The sequence below is a fragment of the Grammomys surdaster genome, unplaced genomic scaffold, assembly GCF_004785775.1.
Source record: "Grammomys surdaster isolate TR1022 unplaced genomic scaffold, NIH_TR_1.0 166, whole genome shotgun sequence".
NCBI classification, from domain to species: Eukaryota; Metazoa; Chordata; class Mammalia; order Rodentia; family Muridae; genus Grammomys; species Grammomys surdaster.
In genome coordinates, this window is record NW_021604614.1 from 2108943 (window position 1) to 2129794 (window position 20852).

The window sequence follows — 20852 nt, forward strand, 5'->3', positions numbered from 1 at the left end:
CAGCCCCTCACTGGGGGATTCTAGGCAGGGGCTCTACCACTGAGCCACGTCTCCAGCCCCTCACTGGGGGATTCTAGGCATGAACTACATTAAGCTACATCCCTAGATCTTACAGGGTTTCTCTGTATAGGTCTGGCTATCCTAGAACTCACTCTGTTGATCAGGTAGGTTTCGACGTCATAGAGATCTACCTGCCTCTGCCTCTCGAGTGTTAGCACTGAAGGCACGCACCACCCCCGCCCAGCCACAACAGGTGCGCTTAACTCCTCCTGACACTTTTACTTGAGACAGAGAGAGTCTCATTAAGCTGCTGAGGCTGATGTTGTGTAGTTCAGGCTGACCTTGAATTTGAGATCTTCCTGCTCCAGTCCTGAGTAGCTAGCATGACAGGCATGTACCAGGAGACACAGCAGGCCCGAAGTTGAAATCTTTCATTTGGGGGAAGGTCTAAATTCTCCTCTCCCATCACTGGCCCCTCCTCTGGGACCACAGTCTCCGCCTTCGGAAGTCTGGGCCACACTTTTATCTCTTATCTACTTTCAGGCTGGCTTGCTCCAACTGCCCCTCTGCATCTATCCTCTACTGCCTGTAGTAGGTCCCCGTGTCATGCTAGCCCCACACAAAAGTGACGAGTGATCCCGGAATACCCTGTGTTAGCACAGGAAGGTCAGTTCCAGAATTCTCCAGAAGAAAATGAAGACCTGGGGCTGGGGCTGTAGTTCAGTTGGTAGAGGCATACGATAGCATACAGGAAGCCCCGAGTTCCACCCCAATCACCCTGTAAACTGAGCTTGCAACCGTGCACACCCGAAATCCCAACACTGGGACACAGAAGCAGAAGAAATGCATGTAGTTGAAGGCTACCCTTGGCTACATAATGAATTCCAGGCCAGCCTGGGATACTTAGTAAATCTGCGTCAAGAAGAAGAAAAAATGAAGAAAAGAAAAATTAAAATAAGAAAGAAAAGGAGAATCAGTGTGCGGGTACCTACGTGCCTGCCACCCTAGTGTTTGGGAGGTGGAGGTGGCAAGATCATGAGTTCGAGGCCACCCTTGGTGACATAACAAGTTTGAGATCAGCTCTTCTCTCACAGATGAAGGAAAGGAAAGAGATAAGGGAGATCTTCGTGTTGTGGGGATGAGGCCTCTTTACCACCGAGTTAGGGGAATACCTTACTCCTCAACTCTCTCCCCCGCTGTGTGGCCCTAGACCAAGTCCTGGCCTCTGAGGGGTTGACCTTCTGTGGGCCTATCTACCAGGCCAGGGGCAGGGGGCCCTGCCGGCCCCTTCAGAATCGATTTCAATGTGAAATCTGCAGATCTAGGAGAGGCAGGGCTGAAGATGGCTAGAGGGCCGGGCCCAGCCTACAGCACAGCAGCGAGGAAGCACGCCAGCTCTTTCCCCAAGTGTGACTTTTATAAATAAGCTCCCTTCTTCTCCTTCCTTCCAAATGTGGTGGTGCTGGGTGGGGGAGAAAGAGGAGGAGGAGGAGGCAGAGGAGGAAACGGGAGGGAAGGCTGGAGCAGGCACACAGATGCCCTGTGTGCATCCAGCAGCATCAGCACCGGGCGTCTCCATCCCTGGTGACTCTGTGCTTTTAAAACCCTGACTCCTGGGTTTCAGGGGCTCCTGAAAAACCCAGTCACAGTTGGAAGTCTGAGGACCTCTCCTCAAGCCTCAACAAGCTGGGTGCTGAGTTTCCCCGTTTCATTTCTCATGGATCCCACAATACATAGCATCAAAGTCCCCGTGGGGCGAAGAATGATGACTCCCCAGGGCCTTCTGACTCCACCTGGGGCGTGCTGACATGATTGACAGGTGCCCCTCCCCCACCGGGTTCATGCTAGGCACATGTTTACTGGCTGAACCATCTCTCTAGTTCCGATGTCCTCTTTGCATCTCACAAACTGGAACTCCAGGGCAGGAGAACATGGGATTTCTAAGAATGGCAGTGGCCCCCAAGACTACTTCACTCCAGCCATGCTTGGAATAGCTAGGGCCCCACCCCCACCCCCCACAACCGGACAAGCCCAGCTAGCCGAGAGGACTGTCTGCAGTGGATTTGATGCCTGGGTTAGGTAGAATGCATGTGGTGTTAGTTCGATTGAAGTCAAGTTTGTCATCACTATGTGGCTACCCAGGACAGTGTTGGAGGCACAGTTCTAGGTTCAAGCTTTTTACGACCCAAGCTGTGTGACCCTGATCAACCGCTCCTCCAACAAACAAGCGGGCCACGTTTGCTGGGCCTCAGCTTTAGCAGAGGCTGGAGGCTGATAGGCGAAGGCTGCTACCATAGGGAAGGCCTGTGTTCATGGGCACGTGGGTTGCTCATACACTCACAGCGGTCACACCGGGTGCCCCAACACGGACATGACCACGTGCGCTGCCATTTATCACCTGGGCATGCTTTCTGATTCAGTGTGGCACCAGTCTGATACAATGTTGCATGCTGTTATCTCAGCGCTCATGAAGTCGAGGCAGGAGGATTGCTTTGAGTTTAAGACTCAATGGGGCTACACAGTTCTGAGCCAAGCCAGCCTGGGCTATAGAGAAAGCTTTTACAAAAATAAAATAAAATAAAACATAAAAACGCCGGAAACCTGAGGGCATCGACAAGGGGCCGGTGGGGGAAGTGTTTTAAACACTATGTATGACTTGAAAGGCTGTCTATCTCTTGAAATAGATGAGGCACTGGGCACCCAGCCAAGAATAATACAGGTCTGAAGGCATGTGGGGGTCGGTTGCAGGTCGGGAACAGGATGAAGGCTAGACTGAAGAGCACAGATACGGCTGGTATTAGGGGAGGGGATCCAGCCAGAAATGGCTAGACAGAAATCACAGCCATTAGGTCAAAGGCCCCCAAACAGAAGTTTCTATGATGGGCTGTAAGTGGGGCACAAGAGGAGGGATCTAGGAAGCCACCCAGCTTGGGGGTGGGCACCCAGAAATCAACGGGTGGGGTTTGCTGAGGAATCGCGTAAGACAACCTGCTAAAGCGCCCTTATTCAACCCTCCCACGGGAGAGCTAAATTTCTGTCCCTCTATGGTCTGAGGCCAGAGGAAGGACACTCCCCTGTGTGTTAAAAATAGGCGTCTGGGGGTCTCATGATTGAAGGATCGCGGGCTCTTAGATGGAACCTTTCTACTGCCTTCTACTCACCTCGAAACTCCGCCCCAAGAGCCACACCCCAGAGGCCTCCGTCACACAGGTAGGAAAATAGACCCAGGTCGCAGTTAGACCTAGAAATCCGGGAAGGGTCTGGGCAATGACAGCTTGGGTTGCCTAGAACCCCAAAGGCAGACTAAGGGTAGATATGGTTGAGTCCTTTAATCCAGAGCAAGCCGGGGATCCCTAAAGCGACCAGGGTAGATCGGGAACCACAGGTGATGGGAGCCACAGGTGATGGGGAGCCCCAAGAGACGGCTCCCGCAGAGGCCACCCCCACCCAGCGGCCTCGTTTCCGCAGCGCGCCCAAGGATGGGGTTGGGAGGGGAACTCTGGGCAGGGTGGGTGGGAGGGAGACAAGAGGCTCAGCCTCCAGGGGACAGTGCAAGGACGGTGACAAGCAGGCGGAGAACAGGTCACGATTTTGCATCCCCTCACCGAAACCCCATAACAGCCCTCCAATCGCCCCCAAACAGGAGCGCCCCGAAAAGTTCCTCAAAATCCTAGGTTGTAGCCATCAGTCCCGGTGCTGAAGGGCTCGAGTTCGTGACCAGAAGTAGATCCGAGGAGTGGAACTCCCATGGGGGCTCTGGGGTCCCCCAGGCTTGCAAGGCTCCCTCTGTCCCCTTGTGGGCGCCCCGGTGGCATGCCGGAACCAAGTGGAGAATTACAAGGCGCGGGGTGAGCGACGCGCGGGGATCCGACTCACCGTGCGGAGCTCCTGGGTTCGGTCCTTCATGCTCCCGGGAGTGGCAGTAGGCGCCGGCTGCAACTGAGTAAGCCCCGCATGCGCGGATGCCGCCCCGCGGCTGCGCAGCGCCAGCCCGCGCCCCGCCCCAGTCCCTGGGACCCCCAAGCCCAACCCCAGCTGGCCACTCCCATCTTCCTTCCACGCCCGCATAGATCCCGCCCAGGGCTCCGCCCCCGGGTAGCGCAAAAAGGTACAAACTCAGCCCTCGGGACCTTGTTCCTACTCCCAGCGTCAACCAGTGACCACTATCTCGATGTGGCTCCAACTCTGGCCCTCCTCTGGCCCAGCCCCCACCCCTTCATCTCACCACTCATTTCTAGACCCTGGATCCTGACCCTCAGAGTCCTTCCTATCCCCTGGATTTGCTGAAGTAGAATCCTTCCCACTTTGTTTTCTTCATAGTCTCACTGTGCAGCCCAAGCTAGCCTTGAACTCTTGCTCCTACCTCAGCCACAGGAATACAGGGATTTCAGGCACGAGCCTCCATGCCAGGTTTGAAAATCCCTTCTTGAACTGATGGCATCAGGACCTCCAGCATCCCCTCTCTTCCGCAAATCCCCCTCCATCCTGTCCTGAGATGGCTGAACCGGTAAAGATGCCTGCCACTAATCTTAAAGATCTAAGTTCCAGCGGGGCAGTGATGGAGCAAGTCTTTAATCCTAGTAGGCAGATCTCTGAGTTCAAGTCCAGCCTGACCTACAGAGAGAGTTCCAGGACAGCCAAAAGTATTGCAGAGAAACCCTGTCTTGAAAATCACAACAAAAACCAAACAAATAATCGTGGAGTTCGACCCTGGGACCCACGTGACTGATGCAGAGCCTTGACTCCTGTAAATTGTCCTCTGACCTCTACATGAGTGAGCTGTAGGGCTCACATATGCGCAACCGCACAAAGGAGGCAGGAGGCATATGAACGGGTGAATAGAAAATGAAATAAAATTCCTCTCCATAGTGGCCAATCCTAAGCCTTCCCACCTCTCCGAGCATCCTCCTGTCTCCAGACTGGGACGCCGCCTGCTTACTTTCCCCAGGGTTTCTCAGCTCACCTGTCGGACTCAAGATGACTGATTTTCTTTTTACACACAGTAAACAAACAAACAAACAAATAAAATGTTTAAAATATACCTCCACCCCAGAGTTCAAATACCAGGCCTGATGTCTTGTTTCCTGTGTGGAAACTACAGGCTGCTCAGACCCGGGCTCAGATCTTGGCAGTACCTGCAGAGTAACGTGAAAAGTGTGCCAGTCGGCTGATGTACCTTTTAGTTCCCTGCCAGCATCTTGTTACATGGTACAAACACACACACACACACACACACACACCTGCCAGACCCCTCTTTTGTGTAAGTGGTCTCAGGCTTTCTTCATCCCAAGCCAAGCACACCGACACCTGCACCAGGGTTACTAAGGCACGGTTCTGGATGCAATCCAGCCGCCTGCTGCCCAGTGCGTCTGGCCCTGGCACCTCTCCCAGACCTTCAGTGCAGGTTAGGTGGCTGGCTGACAGGCAAGCTGGGACACTGGCTCAGCCTTCCCTCTGTCCCTAGAAAAATCTGACAGGAGACAAATGTGTCCTGGCTCGGGAGACAGCCATATCCTTTCCAGTTGTCTAGACATCAACATTATGCTCTGTTTTATTTTTAATATTTGTTACGTCATTTATGCCACAGCTTACACAGAGAGGTCAGGACAACTTGCTGGAGTCAGTTCTCTGCTTCCGCCATGTGGGTCCCAGGGATCAACCCAGGTCATCAGTCTTGGCAGCAAGTACCTTTACTCTTATCGTGTGTGTGTGTGTGTGTGTGTGTGTGTGTACACTCGCCTGTTTAAATAAAGGGTCTCTTGTATCTCAGGTTGGCCTCAAACTTGCTATGTAGCTGAAGATGACCGTGAATCTCTGATCTGCCTACTACTGTATTGCTAAGATTCATGCCTCTACTCCAAGGTCTCCCAAACAAACCAAGATATAATGCAACCAAACTTCACCCAGGGCTACCAATGAATCCATTGGCCTTACTTGCAGAGCATTGGTGAAGGGTTTCATACAGGTGTATGGATGTTCCCTCAACCTACACTGGCCCCACGGTGGTTTGAATAGGAATGACTCCCACAGATCCACAGGGAGTGGCTCTATTAGGTGTAGCCTTGTTGGAGGAAGTGTGTCACTGTGCAGGTGGGCCTTGAGGTTATATATCCTCAAACTATGCCTGTGGATCAAGATGTAGAACTCTCAGCTCCTTCTCCAGCACCACGTCTGTCTGCATGTCGCCATGCTTCCCGCCATGATGATAATGGACCTCTGAAACTGTAAGCCAAGCTCAATCGAATGTTTTAATTTATAAGAATTGCCATGGTCGGGCTGGAGAGATGGCTCAGTGGTTAAGAGCACTGACTGCTCTTCCAGAGGTCCTGAGTTCAATTCCCAGCAACCACATGGTGGCTCACAACCATCTGTAATGGGGTCTGATGCCCTCTTCTGGTGTGTCTGAAAACAGCTACAGTGTACTCATATACATAAAATAAATAAATAATTATTTAAAAAAAAAAAAAAAAGAATTGCCATGGTCGCCGGGTGGTGATGGCACATGCCTTTAATACCAGCACTTGGGAGGCAGAGGCAGGAGGATTTCTGAGTTCGAGGACAGCCTGGTCTACAGAGTGAGTTCCAGGACAGCCAGGGCTATACCGAGAAATCCTGTCTCAAAACAAACAAACAAACAAACAAAAGAATTGCCATGGTCATGGTATCTCTTCTCAGCAATGGAAACCCTAAGTGATTTTTCCATGGTTGCATGGATGGAGCCCCTTCCTCTAGGTTTCCCCACATTTATCCTCTAGCCCCTCCCTAAAGCATCATCCCTATGCACCACATGACGGAGGGCAGAGCTGTATACAACTGGCTGGGAGGGGGGCCTGGATGCTTAAGTGAGGGTCCTATGAACCTTTGTGCTCCCTCCTTCTTTGAGGAGAGACCAACACTCAACAGGCCCACCTGGGATGGTCTGAATGGTGGAAGTCTGGCTCAGAGAAAGAACACCTGTCTACAGCAGTCTGTCTCCCAAGTGCTGGGATTACAGATGTGTGCCACCTTTCCCATTCTATGCAGAGCCGTGCAGGAAACCTAGGGTTTCATGCATGCTAGGCTAGCATTCTACCAACTGAATTACAAGTCCAGAATTTTTCTCCTTTGTATTTTGAGACAGCACCTCATACTGCTCAGGCTAGCCTGGAATAGATTATGTTATGTAGCCCAGGCTAGCTTCAAACTTAAAATGCTCCTGCCTCAGGGTCCTGAGTGCTGGGAGAACAGGTGCCACACAGTGTGCCAGAATACTTTGCACATCTCCTTTCTCTGTTCTCCACAGAGCCCATTTGTCTGACAGGGGAAGCCGCCTAGCCCCAATCTGGTGGGTTTCCTATATATAGGGAGTGGAGTGGGTCACAGCTATATCCTCAGAACTCAATATCCGGCTGTGGGGTGAGACTTCGGGAGGATGAGAAACAGCTGCTCCCCGAAGACAGCCACACTGTCTTGCCAACATCACTCATGTAGACGTGTTAAATATCAGCATGAAAAATGAATGAAGAAATGAAAGTGTGCACGTCCCTCTAAACTGTTCTTCTTTCCTTTCCTTTATTTTTCTTTTCTTTTTTTCTTTTTGGATTGTTGAATGCTCTACTGCAGAGCCATAGTGCCATAACCCTAAGCAAGAGCTCTACCACTGAGCCACGCCCCCAGACCCTCACTGGGGATTCTAGGCAGGAGCTCTACCACTGAGCCACGCCCCCAGACCCTCACTGGGGATTCTAGGCAGGGGCTCTACCACTGAGCCACACCCCCAGCCCCTCACTGGGGGATTCTAGGCAGGGGCTCTACCACTGAGCCACGCCCCCAGCCCCTCACTGGGGGATTCTAGGCAGGGCCTCTACCACTGAGCCACGCCCCCAGCCCCTCACTGGGGGATTCTAAGGAACTCTACCGTGGAGTTACATTCCTAACCTCTAAAGAGGGTTATGTAACCCTCTTTATGTAATTGAGGGTGGCCTAGAACTCACTATGTAGCCCACTCAGACTTGCCCCAAACTTTACCTTGTCTCAGCTTCTCAAGGGATCGGAATTACAGACACCAGGCATGACTCCTAGCTTGAGTATTGTAAAGTATTGTAATTTGATCTCTCTCTCTCTCTCTCTCTCTCTCTCTCTCTCTCTCTCCCTCCCTCCGCCCCCCTCTCTCTCTGTGTGTGTGTGTGTAGAGTGGTTTGTGTGAAGGCCTGAGATCAACCTCTGCTATCGTTTTTCAGGTGTTTTTTGTTCGTTTTTTTAAGCATCTTTTATTATATAATTTCTACCTCTGTGTCAACTTGCTTTTGTCTTTTAAAAAATATTTATGTGGTGGTGCACACTTTTAATCTCAACACTTGGGAGGCAAAGGCAGATGGCTCTCTGAGTTGGAGGCCAGCCTAGTCTACAGAGCTAGTTCTGGGACAGCCAGGGCTACACAACAAAATCCTATCTCAGAAAACAAACAAACAAACAAACAAACAAACTGTGTATGAGCATTTTGTCTGCAGGAGTATATGGGCATCACATGCATGCCTGGTGCCCGAGGAGATCAAAGGAGAGCACCAGATTCCCTGGGACTAGCGAATAGACCGCTCTGAGTGGCCATGTGGGTGCTGGGGGTTGAACCTTGATATTCTGCAAGAGCAGGCAGTGCTCTTAATTGCTGAATCAATTCTCCAGCCACCCCCACCCCACCCCACCCCACCCCACTCCGCCACATACACGTTTGAGATAGAGTTGGTCATTGCTCTGGAACTAAGCAGGTGATATTGTCTAGCCAGGGATCCTCCTGCCTCCACCTTCCCAGCATTGTGCTACAAGGACATTGCCACCGCGCCTAGTTTTCTCAAGTGGGTTTTGATGATCAAACTGATCCTCACACTTCAAAACAAGCATTTCACTGACCTAGCCCCTCCCCTCCCCCATCCCTAGTTTCTTTTGATGTTTATATCCTTTAACTAAGAAAGCCTCGGTGGGGCACGCCTTTAATCTCGGCACTCCTTAGGCAGACACAGAGGGATCACTGAGTTTGAGATCAGTCTGGTCTACATACAGAGCAAGTTCCAGGACAGACAGTGCTACACACAGAGATTGCCTCAAAAAACTAAAACATTAAATAAATAAATAGGGGCTGGAGAGATGGCTCAGTGGTTAAGAGCACTGACTGCTCTTCCAGAGGTCCTGAGTTCAATTCCCAGCAACCATATGGTGGCTCATGACCATCTGTAATGAGATCTGATGCCCTCTGCTGATATGTCTGAAGACCAGCTACAGTGTATTCATATACATAAAATAAATAAATCTTTAAAAAAAAAAATAAGTAAAATCTCATGTAGCCCAGAGTGAATCTCACGATATAGCCCAGGGACCTCCTGGTTTCGCTATGTAGCCTTGGCTGGCCTGGAACTTGCTATGTAGAGCAGGTTGGCCCCGAACTTGCAGAGAACCCTCACCTCTGCTTCCCAGTGCTGGGATTGAAGGCATGCCCAGCTTGGAATTAGAGGTCTCTGCTGAAAAGACAGCTTTTGAGAAAACTTCAGGAAGGGAGGGGTAACCCATGTAGGGAACAGCCCTCGGGGCTGAGGGAACAGTATGTACAACGGCAATGACTAGGAAGCATGTCTAGCGTGTGTGTGGGAATGTCAAGGAGGTGAGGAGGCCCGGAGCATTGTGGGTAAGGAAGACACCGGAAGAGATGAAGCCAGAGTCCATGGAGGAACTGGGCCTGAGAAGCTTTAAGCGTCTTTAGCCTGTTGCTGGTGGGCACGGGAGTAGAAGAGGCTTGCATAGTATCCACCATAGGTTTTGACAGGATTGTTTCAGGTTAAATCAGGCTGACGGTGGTTGAGGGCATGTACATCCATAAGATGTGTCCTGAAGGGAGGTGACAGACACCCGTGATCCTGGTAAAAGAAAGAGCTGGATTGTAGCTATCTACTAAAGGTGGAGCCAACAGAATTCAGTATTTGAGTATTGGTTCTTGCCCTCCCCTTTAAAAAAAAAAAAGCAAGCTTTGCTAGGCAGTGGTGGCACATGCCTTTTCTTTCCAGCACTTGGGAGACAGAGGCAGGTAGATCTCTGTGAATTCAAAGCCAGCCCCGTCTACAAAGCAAGTTCCAAAGTACAGCCAGGGCTACACAGAGAAACTCTGTTTCAATAAATAAATAAATAAATAGATAAATAAATAAATAAATAAATAAATAATGTTTTTATTATTGTGTGTGTGTGTGCGCGCGTGCACGTGCGTGCACATACATGTGCCACAGTGCGCTTGTGGAGGTCAGAGGACAACTTGTAGGACTCAGTTCTATCCTTCCATGTAGGTCCTGAAGACCGAACTCAGGTTACCAGGCTTAGTGACAAGCACCTTTACCTGCTAAGCCATCTCTCCAGACCTTTGGTACTGCTTTTCCAAAGACAAAAAAAGGGCTATATACAGCACAGTGGATATCGAAGGCAGGATTTTGAGTTCTAGACCAGCCTGAGCTACATAGTAAGACCGTATCTCAAAAATATTATTTTAAAGTGGTCCAGGACCTAGAGAAATGGCTCAGTGGGTAACAGAGATTATTACTCTTGCAGAAGAGTTGAGTTCAATCCCCAATACAACATGGGTGGCCACAAGCACCTGTAAGTGCAACCCCAGGGGATCCAACACCTCTGGCTTCCATCAGCACCCACTCTTACATGCATGGACACACATTCACAAAATGAAAAACAACAACAACAACAAAAACCAATAAAGCCAAACAGTGGTGGCACACACCTTTAATCCCAGCACTCAGCAGGGGGATTTCTGAATTTAAGGCCAGAGTAGTCAACAGAGTGAGTTCCAGGACAGCCAGGGCTATGGAGAGAAACTCTGTTTCAAAATGAATAAATAAATAGATAAAACAACAAAAATTGAATACATAGAGAAACGCTGTCTTGAAAAAACAAAACCATTAGCTAGCTAGATTTTTAAAAAGCACCTGCTGTTCGTTCAGAAGACCTGCGTTTGGTTCTCAGCTCCCATGAGGACGGGTGGCTCAGGATCTGACAGCCTCTTCCGGCCTCCGGAGGCATCAGGCAAAACACCCATATACTTAAAATTCAAAATAAAACTCTGCGTGGCTCACCTTTAACCTCGACTCTGGGAAGGCAAATGCAGAAGGGCAGGAATGAGTTCAAGGTCGACTTTGTTTACACAGTGAGTTCCAGAACACCCAAGGCCATTTAGGGTGCCTATCTCACAGGGCAGGAGAGACGAGGAGGGGGAGGGGAGAGGGAGTAGGATGCGGCAGGGTAAAGGGTAATTGGACTGCGGTCTGTATTCTTAAATTTGAGCTCCCCGTCACAGCACCATGGGAAAGAGAGCAGACAAGTATGCCCTGGAATTCAGATGAGGGTCAGGTTGAAAAACACATCTGCAGAGTCAGAGTTTCATTTATCCCAGGCTGGCCTCTTCCTTCTTTCCTTCCTTCCCTCCCTCACTTCTCTCGTTTTTTGGTTTTCGAGACAGGGTTTCTCTGTGTAGCCTTGGCTATTCTGGAACTCACTGCATAGATCAGGCTGGCCTCAAACTCAGAGATCTGCCTGCCTCTGCCGGGATTAAAGTGCTGGAATAAAGAATGATCATGAATTCCTTTTTCTTTGGCCTCCACCTCGCCAATGCTGGAATTACAGGCCTGTGCCGCTGCCATCACCACCCACACTGGGTCATGTCCCTCGATTCCAGAGGTGTCGATAGAGTGGGCAGAAAACATATGCAGGGTAAGGCAAGCAGATATTTTTATAAAGGAACCCTGGGAATTAGCAAGCACCCTGGGCAGGGTTTCTTTCTATTTCACACATGGGGGAGTAGGGGCAGTTCATGGAATCTTTGCTCTTGGGAGCTGCTGCCACCTACAGGCCAAGGGTGGTACTGCTTCGCTTGTCTAGCTGCCTTCCCTTCAGAAGCCCTCCAGCGGGTGTCAGACACCCTGGCAGTGACACCCTCCCTGCCAGTGACAAGAGCATAACAGAGGTATAAGGGCTGTATGCGCCTGGAGAAGGAAGAGGAAGCTTTATCCCCCAATGTGTTTTTTTGAGTGTTGGGGACAAAACCTAGACCCTCACACATGCACCCCATTACGAAGCCGCCCCTCACTGGGGGAATTCTAGGCAGGCGCTCTATTGCTGACCTACATCTCCAAGGTATTTATTGTATAGTTTTTGTTTTAAGTTTATGTTATGTGCATGGATGCCTTTGGAGGCCAGATGAGGGCATTGGAACCTCTGGAACTGGATATACACGAAGTTTCAAGCCACCAGATAAGGGTGCTGAGAACTGAACTCTGTCCTCTGCAAACAAACAAACAAACAAACAAACAAAAAACCCTCTTAGTCACTGAGCTATCCCTGTGCTAGAAACGAATATTCTCGATACGGCATAAGGAAACACAAATGAAGAGGGGGGGAAAACAAAAAAGAAATTTCTTTCCTTTTTAATGTATACGAGTGTTTTTACCAGAGTATACCAGGTATCCACAGAATTCAAAAGAGGGGGGAAAAAAGATAACACATATATCCTATCTTTAGAATCCATCTTCCATATACTTTTTGGGAAGATTTTCAATGCAACTTTGCCCCCCTGTGAATACGGACTGGGGAACACTTTGGTGTTGAACTCTACAAGTTTGAGCTGACTGGCTACTGAGTTATCCTGAACTAGGTCCCCCTACTCCCTTCAGACAGGGTTTCTTTGTATAGTCCTGGCTGTCCTGGAACTAGCTCTGTAGACCAAGTGGGCCTCGAACTGAGAGATCTGCCTGTCTCCGCCTCCTAAGTGCTGGATTAAAGGCATGAACCACCATGTCTGAACAAAAAAATTAAAAGCCCTGTCTCAAAAGAAAAGCAGGAAAGCTGGAGAGATGGCTCAGTGTTTAAATGCACTGACTGTTCTTCCAGAGGTCCTGAGTTCAATTCCCAGTAACTATATGGTGGTTCACAACCATCTGTAATGGGATCTGACGTCCTCTTCTGACATGTCTGAAGACAGCTACAGTGTGCTCACATACATAAAATAGATAATTCTTTAAAATAAAAAAAATGGATCAAACAAGAGCCTTTAATCCCAGCACTCGGGAGGCAGAGGTTCCTCTAAATTCAAGGTCAGCCTGGTCTACAGAAGATAGCCAGGGCCACACAGAGGAAAAAAAACCTCTACCACCATCCAATCCAAGGATGTTAAGATGCTCAAGTTCCTTATGCAAAATGGTATATTATAGGCTGGGGGCGTGGCTCAGTGGTAGAGCCCCTGCCTAGAATCCCCCAGTGAGGGGCTGGGGGCGTGGCTCAGTGGTAGAGCCCCTGCCTAGAATCCCCCAGTGAGGGGCTGGGGGCGTGGCTCAGTGGTAGAGTCCCTGCCTAGAATCCCCCAGTGAGGGGCTGGGGGTGTGGCTCAGCGGTAGAGCCCTTGCCTAGAATCCCCCAGTGAGGGGCTGGGGGCGTGGCTCAGCGGTAGAGCCCCTGCCTAGAATCCCCCAGTGAGGGGCTGGGGGCGTGGCTCAGCGGTAGAGCCCCTGCCTAGAATCTCCCAGTGAGGGGCTGGGGGCGTGGCTCAGTGGTAGAGCCCCTGCCTAGAATCCCCCAGTGAGGGGCTGGCGGCGTGGCTCAGTGGTAGAGCTCCTGCCTAGAATCCCCCAGTGAGGGGCTGGGGGCGTGGCTCAGTGGTAGAGCTCCTGCCTAGAATCCTCCAGTGAGGGGCTGGGGGCGTGGCTCAGTGGTAGAGCTCCTGCCTAGGAACCCTAGTTTAGGTTACCGAGCACAGCTAGGCAGCAGAACACTTTCTTAGCACGTACACATGCCTGTGTTCATTCCTTAGGTAGCATTACACAAAGAAATACAAGAAAGGAAGAAAGAAAGAAGCAAGCAAGGAAGGAGGGTGGGGGAGAGAGATGCTCAAAGTCTTAAAAGTATTTTCCCTCTTCCAATATGGATTAGACATCTTATGGTCAAGCAGTGGTGGCGCACAGAGAAACCCTGTCTCAAAACAAACAACAGTCCCCCAGCTTGGAAATGCAGTGGTTCAGTCAGACAGCGCCCAGGCACTGCCTGCTTGGGGTATACTAGTAACAGTATAAAGGGAAGGTAGGTACTCAAGCTACTGGTAATGAACCGGGCAGTGGTGACGCATGCCTTTAACCCTAGCATTCAGAAGCAGAGGCAGGTGGAGCTCCGAGTTCAAGGCCAGCCTAGTCTACAGAGGATAGCCAGGGTGTCACAAAGAAACCCTGTCTTGAAAAAAATTGGTAACCATGTCTTGTGTGTGTGTGTGTTTTCCTCCTGAGGTGGGGTTAGAATTCTGGGGGCAGATGACTCCTTGAAGAGTCAACCCCTTGTGCTGGGGGACTGTCTCATGCTCAGCCTTAGAGCTGAGCTAAACCTAGGTTGTCTGTGCCTCCTTGGCTATTGTGAGACCTGGGTAGAGCGCCCCCTGGAGGCGATGGCCGGCAAGACTTGAGGAAAAGGCTTGGGGCCTTCCAAAGTGTAAGAGGGAGGTGCACTTGCTCCTTGCCCCAGGCTCTCCTCCTGTAGGAGGAGTCTGCTAGGGAGTGCCCTGCCTGGAAGGGCAAAGGGCTCTGTCTGCTAGCCTCAACCAACTGACAAGAGTCTCAGTCACCAGGCCTTGACTCTCTAAGAACATAGAAAGGTAAGCGTTCCCCGGCCACTCAGTATTATTTCCACAGGGCTGTGTGGGAATCCCTTTCTCCTCGGGAGCTTAAAACACTGTCCGTTCTGCTGAATCAGACCATTCCTGAATAAGCCTCAAAGTCCCCTGGTCTACTTCCCAGTTAGCCAGACTAAAAGCGGCTCCTGAGGCTTTACAAGATGCGGGCGCAGCACCCCCTGGAGGCAAAGGGTGGTAAGACAGTGGAAATAGTTTGAGGCAGGCCAGGGGCAGGGCAGAAGGACCCAGTGTAAGTCTTCTCATTCCGACAAGTCCTAGGTCACTGCTTCCTCATCCATCACCCTCTAACAGAACCCAGAACCCCATGCGGCAGGAGCACTGGGGGACACCCGGGTGGAGCCTTCCCTGGAGCAAGTACTGCAGGAGAGGGATGAAGCCATTGCTAAGTGAGAGAAACTGCAGGTGGAGGTGGGGGAGGGGGAAGTGGGGAGACCCATTCCTACTAGAGGAGACGAAGGGGACTCCAGATATCTCCAGAAGACAGACACTAGAACACATCGCCCCCGCCCCCGTCCCTGCCGCCTGCAGGAAGCGAGCGGTGGAAGAGGAGCTGGATTCCTGTCGAGCCAGGTTGCGCACAGTGGAGGCTCAGCTGCTGGAGGTCCTGCAGGAGAAACTGAGGCTGAAACAGGAGGTGGAGGCCTGGGAGGTAGGGTGGGGCCTCTGACTCGGGAGGCTTACAAGACGCCCCTGCGCCCCTGCGTCATCCCCAGGGACTTCCTCGGACCTGCTCTCTCTCTCTTGTGCCCAGGAAGACATGCAGCAGATGGTTCGAGAGCGGGTGCAGAGTCAGCTGCAGGAAGAGTCCAGAGGCACGCTGGGCGCACGCGAGAACTCAAGCACGAGCAGGAGTTCCTGGATCCAACTCTCCCAGAGTCAGTGGGGACGACGGTGGTGACAATGGATCCCGGGTGTTTAAGGGAACTGTCTTTATTCATTAAAGTGTTAGACCACCTCTGTACCCCTGGACCCTTTCAGTCAGTGCCCCTGAGTTTTTCTGTGCAGAAGCAAGGGACAGGTGGCACAGATCCCAAGCCTGGAGTCCTTTGGCTGCTCTTCCAAGGAGCTACTTCTTAAGCCAAGAAGTTGGTGACAGCATCCAGGAAGTCTTTGGGGTTGTCGCTGTGGACCCAGTGGCCAGCATTAGGCACGGTCTGAATCTGGGCTTGAGGGAAGAGCCGCCTAATCTCTGGGTGGTGGCTGGGTCTGGTCACCATAGTGAAGCCAGTGGAGATGAGGTTAAGGAAAACAATGGAGAGGTAGGGGGGAGGGGAAAGGGAGGGAGAGAACAGGAGAGAGAGGGCTGCATGAGTCTTCATGCCCAGTGGTGTTGCCAGGCTCCCGGATACCCGATCGCCACTCCCAAGCCCTCCCCAACCCAAGCAGGCTCCCACAGCTAGGGGTGGGTAAAGCATGCCCGTTCCTATGGTTCCCACTCAGGCTTACTGTACGTATGTAGAATTTCCACCAAGCACAAAGAGAGTTGGCCTCGAGTAAGATTCAAGTTGCTGTGGGAAGGTCAAAATCTTGTCCAAGTGTTGAGCTAACACATCCAAGTTCACTCTCCAGGAGAAGCGCCCATCCATCTCCACCAGGTTAGTGAGCAGGAACTGCCGGATGCTCGCTTCCTGTGGGGAGCTCTGGCAGCTGTGAAGGGACTCCCTGGGAGGCCCATCCACCACTTTTCCCTCTGACATGTCTTAGTCTACACCATGGGGAAAGGGGGAGGGGGGAGTGTGTGTCACCTTGACAACGGAGCTAAGTTGCTTATCCGCCAGTTTTCGGGCCTGGGAGTGCGGCACCTTCTCTGGGATCTCAACAGCTTTCATGGCTGCTATGAAGTTTCCAATGTATGATCCAGGTGTGGTTCCTATTGGGCTTATGTCTACAACAACCAATCGTTCCACGACATCTGGCTGTGAGACAGAATCAGACCAGAGCAGGTCCCAGACAAACTCTCTGAGTCTCCAGCAGAGTTTCTGGAGCCTGGCCATCCAGGGTGCAGATGAGTCCCACGTTATCAATGGGAGACGTAAGGCTTATACTGCATTACAAGGACCCAGATAGGTGTAGCTCACCCTCTGCAGTGACAGGAGCATGGCTGTCTTTCCTCCCATGCTGTGACCAATCAGGACGCAGGGTACCAGGCCCAGCTGTGGGAGGAGACCCTGAAGGTCCTGACTCATTGCCTCATAGCTTGCATCTGGACTGTGGGGGCTGTCACCGTGGTTCCGAGCATCCACTGTCAGCACCTGGGGTGGGGGTGAAATCGGAAGAACGGTGTTACTACGATTACAGACCATGAAAAACCTGGTAGGGACTATAAAGCAGCCAGGGCGAGAAGCCTGGAGACGTGTGTGTGTGTGTGTGTGTGTGTCTGTGTGTGTGTGTACATTTTCACGTGGAGGCCAGAGGTCAGTCTTGAACAACTTCCTTGGTTGCTATCCAACATATACCTTTATTGTATTATATACACACATGTATGCATGTGTGCAAGTTATGTTTGTGCACGCACATACCATGGTGTACATGTGGAGGTCAAATGATAAAATTTTAGTTGCCAAGGAAGGACAGCATGCGGACCAAAAGAGGCTCGGAGTACCAAGAGAGCAAATGCCTTAAATGAGTGGGCTAATAGGAAGGAGAAGCTGGGGGCAGGGAAACTTCTGGACTGGAAAGGTAAGGGGTGCGGGTGAGGAGAGCAGAGGAGCCACAGGTACTGAGTGGCTAAGCTGGGAGGCTAGAGTGTGCTCTGGTATGCTAGTAGGTATCACAAAATTGTCCCGAGTTTCTTTGGGACCTGACAAAGAGACAGGTGGAGATCGGTAACGTAAATGGACTAACGGCAAGACATCTTGCAGGACCTCTTCAAAGATGTCTTCCGGCTTACTGTGCACTGAAACCTTCCATTTATCAGCAAGAGCCCAGACCTGAGTGATTGAAACTAGGTCCACTGCCCTCAGACTTACCCCTTAGTCTCCGCCCACCCATGCGCCGCCCCACCCGGAAGCTCACCCTCCTGCCGGTCCTCTGAACCATCGCCTTGGCGAGGGAGTTGAAGTTGGTTTTGCTGCCGAAGAGTCCATGCAAAAAGACGATGGCTGGGAGTGTCGCGTCTCCATCTAGAAGATTATAGGACAGCGGCAGCGGCCTGGAAAGTGGGGGCCACCATAGAGTAAGAGGGGGGAAGCGAGAAGGAGAAAAGGGGCGAGGCCAGAGAGGGGCGGGGCCAGCTGGGCCACGTGCGAAGTGGACCAGTGGCGGGTCACCCTCCCTGTGTCCTTGACTGACCTCGGATCGGCGTTTCCTTGGCCACTACTACGGCTGCTACTGAACGTGACAGGAACCACCGAACACTTGGGAGAGGAGTCACCGAGTATCCCACGGGGGACCTTCCACGCTCGTGCCCAGCGGAGCATACCTACAGCCCGCAAATCGTGCTTCCTAGGGCTGTCCTGCGCATGCTCCACCTCCCAGAGCCTTGTCTATTCCAATTAGGGCCGCCTATGCCCCCGCCCCCCCATCGAGGCGCCACTTTAGGTCACGTGGCCTAACGTACTCGGAGCTCAGTTCAGTCCCCTCCCAATGCAGGATCTTCTTGGGCGGAGCCGTCTGAAGTGCTGGCCCCAGCCCTTGGACTTTACGCATTTCCTGCAGCCACTTTGAGTCTGATCAGAAGGACTAGTTGTCTTGGTTACAGGCTGGGCGTAGCCATACACTAGCCCTGCCTCCTTGCACCATTACGCAATTCCTGCAGACACTGCGAGCCGCTTAGAGACCAGTTCCTGACTAGGACCAGGGAAGCGCTACATGGGACTGGTCCCTCCTCTTGGGCAATATACAATCCCCTTCAGACCTGTGAGCCCCTGCCACGCCCCGGGCGGGGGCACCCCACCGGCACGTTCTTCGAACCATCATTCAACTGCGGTAGCACAGTCAGGAACCCGGAGGTGGGCTCCTTGGCCACACCTTTGCGGAGCTACTAGGGACTCTGGGACCGCCTCCTGCATCATTACGTAATTCCCACTTTGCGTGCATCTGCGAGCTCGGTTCCTTGGCCACGCCCTAGCATGGGCAGAGCTGTAAGAGAACCTGGCCCGGACCCTTTCACGGTTTCGCAACCAAGTTGGCTCCTTGGCCACGCCTTGGGCGAAGCCACCCAAGAGTCTGGCACCAGCTTTTGCACCATTACGTAATCCTGCCGAGTTCTGTGCACGCCTCCTTGAGCCCCTGGACAACGTCGTAGGCCACGCCTCTTCTTTTAAGAGGCTCGTAATCTTCTAGTGTTCCCTTACTTCCAAGCAGAGGTCTGCAGTTTAAGGCGCAAGTGTGGGGCGTGTCCCTGGCAAACTGCGAAAGTCCTTTCTTGGCTGGCGAGCAGACCCCACCTGGTCTGCTCCTCAGTCCTCAGGCACCGCCCTGGGTGGATGGCTTGCTCTCTGTGCCGCCGGCATGGTCAGGAGGCGCCAGGAGTGACTCTTGTTCCAGCTCCCGCCAGCTCTCTGGCGCCTTGCTCCATAGTTGAAAGCCCTGTCAGGCTCCCCAGAGCATGAGTGCTTTGTTTCTCTAAATCCCCTCACAGAAAAACAGCTAGGAGGAAGGGGCTTTGATCTCACTTGATAAACTGAGGTGCAGAAAGGGCAAAGGATTGGTCCAACAGGCAGAATCAGAGTCTTGGTCCGGTCTTCCGTTTCTGGTCCAGGTCAATTTGAAAAAACAGGATCAAACCCCTGGCCAGGGATTTGTACTGTAGTTACCTGCACTGAATAGAGTTGGCTCCGGGCCAAGTATGGTGGCTACGACTTTAATCCCACAACGGGAGGCAGAGGTCAGTGGTTCTCTGTGAGTTCAAGGCCAGCCTTGTGTATAAAAGTTCCAGAACATCTAGAACTACATAGAAAAGAACTGTCTCAAAAAAATAAAGGAAGAAAGAGTCCGGATTAACAACATGCCATTAGCAGAGAGTGGCAACCCTCTGTCCAGTCACTGACATCATTTCCCACAAGAAGTCTGCCCCTGCCCTCTCATAGTCTAGGAAAAGTCGCTTTTTATTTCAGCCCCCGCAGCCTCCTTCTGCTGCGGTACATCCTTTAGCAGTTCTGGAGCTGTTTTTGTCATAGAAAACACATCTGCTGGGGAGCCTTCAGGACTCCTTGTCAATGAAGTAGCACTTCAAACCCTCCAGAGTCCTTCCCAGCATCCTCAGCTGGGCACCAAGCCTCTGGCTCTTAGTTCCCTTTTGTTCTTTGTCAGCGCTAGTGTCTGCCTTCCTCGCCACTAGTTGCCTAGACACATACACACAGAGAGGGATTTCTTTATTTTGCTTTATGTATCTGAGTGTTTGCTTGCATTTATGTGTGTGTACCACGCCTGTCCTCTATGCCTTCAGAGCTGAGAGCAGGGCATAGGATCTCCTAGAACTGGAATTGCAGATGGTTGTGAGCCACCGTGTGGGTCCTGGGAACCATACTCCAGTCCTCTACAAGAGCATCATGTCTTCTTAACGCCTGAGTCTCTAACCTTTTTGTTTGTTTGTTTTTGAGACAGGGTCTCTTTATTATACAGCTCTGATTGCCCTGGAACTCACTATGTAGACCAGGCTGGCCTCAAACTTTATATGTAGCTGAGAATGGCCTTAAACTCCTGTTCCTCCTGCCTCCATCTCTCAGATCCTGGGACTACAGATGTTCCTTTTTGATTGTTAATGGTTTTTTTTTTTTGAGACAGGATATCAATATGCAGCCCGAGTGGACCTCACGTTTGTTCGTCGGTCCGGAAGTCATGCATGATCCCGCTGTTTCTGCAATGAGTGTTGGGAATCGTGAGCCTACAACACCACACCCGTCTGTCTTCACCTTTTTATTTTTATCTATTGAATAGAAACTTTGTTATAAGGTGATTTGTAAATAAAGAAACCCCTCTCGCACATTAAATTTTTACGTTCAATATAAAAAATATACTTTCATGCCGGGCAGTGGTGGCGCACGCCTTTAATCCCAGCACTTGGGAGGCAGAGGCAGGCGGATTTCTGAGTTTGAGACCAGCCTGGTCTACAGTTCGAGGACAGCCAGGACTACACAGAGAAACTCTGTCTCGAAAAACCAAATATCTATATCTATATCTATATCTATATCTATATCTATATCTATATCTATATCTA

The 20852-nt window shown here is 51.4% G+C and overlaps 2 protein-coding genes and 1 long non-coding RNA gene across 6 annotated transcripts in view; 1 reads left to right on the top strand and 2 right to left on the bottom strand.

Annotated features, from left to right (window-relative positions):
* Nucleotides 1–3999, bottom strand: part of Stx1a (syntaxin 1A) — a 28551-nt gene extending 24552 nt beyond the window's left edge. For 2 of the 3 annotated variants that reach the window (XR_003711263.1, XM_028765933.1), the window contains exon 1: nt 3877–3999. Coding sequence is in view for 2 of the 3 variants with exons in the window: in XM_028765933.1 (XP_028621766.1) it covers nt 3877–3906 (30 nt within the window). In the remaining variant the exon portion in view is untranslated. The remainder of the gene's footprint in view (nt 1–3876) is intronic. The other variant, XM_028765935.1, reaches the window with a different exon arrangement.
* Nucleotides 4000–14535: 10536 nt separating this feature from the next.
* LOC114620092 lies at nt 14536–15653 on the top strand. 2 transcript variants are annotated; one of them, XR_003711269.1, is made up of 4 exons: nt 14536–14653; nt 14945–15078; nt 15221–15341; nt 15444–15653. It is a non-coding gene; the product is annotated as an uncharacterized LOC114620092 (long non-coding RNA). The 2 variants fall into 2 exon arrangements; XR_003711270.1 differs by having other exon boundaries at nt 14551–14653; nt 14984–15078.
* On the bottom strand, nt 15588–18520 carry Abhd11 (abhydrolase domain containing 11). The gene is made up of 6 exons (XM_028766100.1): nt 17984–18520; nt 17708–17843; nt 16771–16944; nt 16438–16608; nt 16139–16320; nt 15588–15898 (listed from the first exon to the last, which is right to left on the bottom strand). Exons 1-6 carry the CDS (start codon nt 18109–18111, stop codon nt 15766–15768), a joined length of 924 nt encoding a protein of 307 aa, XP_028621933.1. The 5' UTR covers nt 18112–18520; the 3' UTR covers nt 15588–15765.
* Nucleotides 18521–20852: the final 2332 nt, after the last annotated feature.